The sequence below is a fragment of the Lathyrus oleraceus genome, chromosome 5 (assembly GCF_024323335.1).
Source record: "Lathyrus oleraceus cultivar Zhongwan6 chromosome 5, CAAS_Psat_ZW6_1.0, whole genome shotgun sequence".
NCBI classification, from domain to species: Eukaryota; Viridiplantae; Streptophyta; class Magnoliopsida; order Fabales; family Fabaceae; genus Lathyrus; species Lathyrus oleraceus.
In genome coordinates, this window is record NC_066583.1 from 426440680 (window position 1) to 426444574 (window position 3895).

The 3895-nt window shown below is 39.9% G+C and overlaps 1 protein-coding gene across 1 annotated transcript; it reads left to right on the forward strand.

Moving 5' to 3' along the window:
* The first annotated feature begins 238 nt into the window (after positions 1 to 238).
* LOC127085206 (pentatricopeptide repeat-containing protein At1g74750) lies at positions 239 to 3689 on the forward strand. The gene is made up of 2 exons (XM_051025754.1): positions 239 to 402; positions 821 to 3689. The coding sequence occupies exons 1-2, from the start codon at positions 397 to 399 to the stop codon at positions 3443 to 3445; spliced, it is 2631 nt and encodes an 876-aa protein (XP_050881711.1). The 5' UTR covers positions 239 to 396; the 3' UTR covers positions 3446 to 3689.
* Positions 3690 to 3895: the final 206 nt, after the last annotated feature.

The window sequence follows — 3895 nt, forward strand, 5'->3', positions numbered from 1 at the left end:
GGAAATTTTCTTAAAAAAGTGGGTTATTTTTGTAAAAATTTCCATTTAAATCCAATATTTGTAAATATATATATTTTTTATCTTGAAGCACGGATTTGAAGTTTTGGTTGGTGCATTAAAAAAAAGGAAGCAAACGATGGGAAAAAGTATGATCCTTCTAGTTTCCATCGAACCAAACACTACGTTAAGGAAAAAGTATACGTGAGGCCCAAGTTGATGACACGCATCCTGTAATAAAAACATACAAAAATAATAATGTAATAATAAAAGAGAGAGAAAAGTGAGTGAGGGTTAGCTGCTATTGCAAACCCCCAAATTATTTGGAAAGAGTCTCTCTAAACTCAAACCAGCCGCCACCCTCTCGATCCTTCTATGCTTCCACAAACCTACTGAACGATGCAGGTATCTTTCTTCATTCCTTCTTATTCATCTCTATTTCACAACCTACATTGCTTCTATTTCGTTTTATTATTTTCTACTCCCTCTCTCTTCATTTGCACTCTACAAAGGGTTATCAATTTTTAATCCAACTTCCAAAACCAACTAAGTCATGATACATCGACAGTTTCATGTTTTGCTCTGTTTTATTATTATACTTGCTCCTTGTAGCTTTCCGGATGAGATGCGTTTGCGCCAAAATTTTCTTATTTATTTTCAACTCATTATAATCCTTATGATCTAGGGTACCAATGTCTAGAATTTGTTTTACGTCTACTGTTTCAACATGTTTCAGACAACTCTATATTGTTGCTATAATGCTTGTATCTTTCAGTTAATGTCACTCGCCTATTTCAGTTCATTTTTCTGATTTTCTAAGCAGAATATGTTACGATCAAAGCCAATCAATACCCTTTCTAGCACTGCTAGGAGCTTCTTCCTTGGTGGTACAAGATGTAATGCACCAGATGCCAATTCATGCACGTGCCACGAGGACGAAACATGTGTGTCAATAAGACAGCATAGGAAGAAAGAAGGTTTACTTGCGCCAAACCCAGCCTACATAGTAGCCAATACTCCATCTCAAGTAGAAGGAAACCCGGCAAGTGGAACAGGTTCTCACAAGGTTCAGGCTGCTGGCAGTGTACAACAAGTTAGCTCTACTTCGCCCCCATCAAGTAAATCAGACTCTGTAAAATATGCTTGTGTGGTTGATGATTTTCAAAATCATGTTGCACACTCACCGCCTCTTGATAGTGATCAGTTTTATCGGGCTGGTATTGCGGCTGTCAATTTCATTTCTGATTTAGTTCATAGTAAGCTTCCTTTATCAGACGGGATGGGGATACTAAGCTACTCTAAAAATTGTATGGTTGAACCCATCTCTGCCATTCGCAACATCAAATCTTCCAATGTCAAACAATTTAGAAAGGAGGACTTTACCGGTGTTCATCCCAAACCACCTGTTTCTACTCAACCGGGGCCATCAAACAATACAAGTAGTTATCATGGTTCAAAGGGGAAAGGTGATAAGTCAAAGATAAGTAAAGGTTTTAAGCATGTTGCTTCTTCAATAACCGACAAGTCAGAAGTAGCTCCCAATGTTCCTTTCAATAATCATGACAGCAGACCCTTACCACCACAGAGGACGAGAACATATTCATATTCAAATCGATTTGTCACAAAATTTGATTCCAGCAGGCCAACTTCAAACTCACAGATGTTGGGTTCTTTCAACGAAAGCTTCAATAAACACCACAGGGATCTGAAGACATCAGCAGGAATTGCTTCAACAAAACCCCATTATACAAAGACAGGCCGACGTGGTGTGGAAGTCGTTAAAGATATACTGCAACAGTTAAAGTGGGGTCCTGCTACAGAGGAGGCTCTTTATGACCTGAATTTTTTGGTAGATGCATATCAAGGTAATCAAGTCCTAAAGCAACTTGAAGACCATTCAGTTGCTCTAAATTTCTTTTACTGGTTAAAGCAACAACCGGACTTCCGGCATGATGGGCATACTTACACCACCATGGTTGGTATTCTGGGGCGTGCAAGAGAGTTTGGTGCAATAAACAAATTGCTGGAACAGATGGTCAAGGATGGATGTCAGCCTAATGTTGTAACATATAATCGTCTAATTCACAGTTATGGCCGTGCAAACTACCTAAAGGAAGCACTGAGTGTCTTCAAACAAATGCAGGAGAAGCGGTGTGAGCCTGATCGTGTCACTTACTGTACGCTTATCGATATCCATGCAAAAGCTGGATTTCTTGATGTGGCCATGTCCATGTATGAGAGAATGCAACAAGTTGGCCTTTCTCCTGACACGTTTACTTACAGTGTAATGATTAACTGTTTGGGAAAATCTGGTAATTTAGCTGCTGCTGACAGACTATTTTGTGAAATGGTTGATCAGGGTTGTGTTCCTAATATTGTCACCTACAATATCATGATTGCTTTGCAAGCAAAGGCAAGGAATTATGAGACAGCATTGAAACTATATCGTGACATGCAGAATGCAGGATTTAAACCTGACAAAGTTACATATAGCATTGTTATGGAGGTGCTTGGTCACTGTGGGTATCTTGAGGAAGCAGAAGCAGTCTTTGTTGAGATGAAGCAGAGGAATTGGGTTCCAGACGAACCTGTTTATGGTCTTCTGGTAGACTTATGGGGAAAGGCTGGTAATGTTGAGAAGGCTTGGGAATGGTACGGAGCAATGCTCAGAGCTGGTCTGCTTCCGAATGTACCAACTTGCAATTCACTTCTCAGTGCATTTCTTAGGGTGCATCGATTGCCAGATGCGTATAATCTTCTCCAGAGCATGGTAGCTCTCGGCCTAAGGCCTTCTTTGCAGACATATACTTTGCTTCTCAGCTGTTGTACAGATGCACAATCACAGTATGATATGGGATTTTGTTGTGAGCTAATGGAAGTCAGTGGCCATCCTGCTCATGCATTTTTACAGTCAATGCCAGCAGCAGGGCCCGATGGTCAAAATGTGAGGGATCATGCAAGCAAATTCTTGGACCTGATGCATTCAGAGGATAGAGAGGGAAAACGAGGGCTTGTAGATGCAGTGGTGGATTTTCTTCACAAATCTGGGCTCAAGGAGGAGGCCGGTTCGGTTTGGGAAGTGGCTGCGCAAAGAAATGTATATCCAGATGCTGTGAAGGAGAAAAGCTGTTGTTACTGGCTTATTAATCTTCATGTCATGTCAGATGGAACAGCGGTAACAGCATTGTCTAGGACACTAGCTTGGTTTCGCAAACAGATGCTGATATCTGGGGTTAGCCCTAGCCGGATAGATATCGTGACTGGATGGGGCCGAAGGAGCAGGGTCACAGGTTCTTCTCTTGTTAGACAGTCAGTGCATGAATTGTTGCATGTATTCAGCTTCCCTTTTTTCACTGAAAATGGAAATTCAGGTTGTTTTGTAAGCTGCGGGGAGCCTCTTAGTCAATGGTTGCTCCACCCTTACGTGGAACGAATGCATTTACTCTAGAATCGATATATTTACACCCCAATTTTGCTGTGTTGGATTCACATTCTGGCGTTTTACTCTTTATAATATGTCAAGGTGCGCAGTTAATTTTAGCTATTGTATTGCTAAGTTAATGTATTTTTGGAATGGTAATCTATATTATTCATGTTCATGTTTTTTGACGCACCTCTCATGTGTCTAAATAAAATGTATGTGACAAGACAAAATATAAATGAAAATTGTTGTATTAAGGTTTAAATTATCACTTATTCTGTGTTTTATATGGAGTCGATACAAAATTGTTTTTTGTGGCAAAATAAACATGGCTTTAAAGAGAATTGAAAATGAAAAAAAAAAGTTACAGCTGCAATCCGTAATCAGGAGTATATTCAGGATCCTCTTGTTGGGTCTCTCATGCTGACCATCGAATTAGGTGAAATTTGGAATAACTATGTCAATTTCATTCAGTTC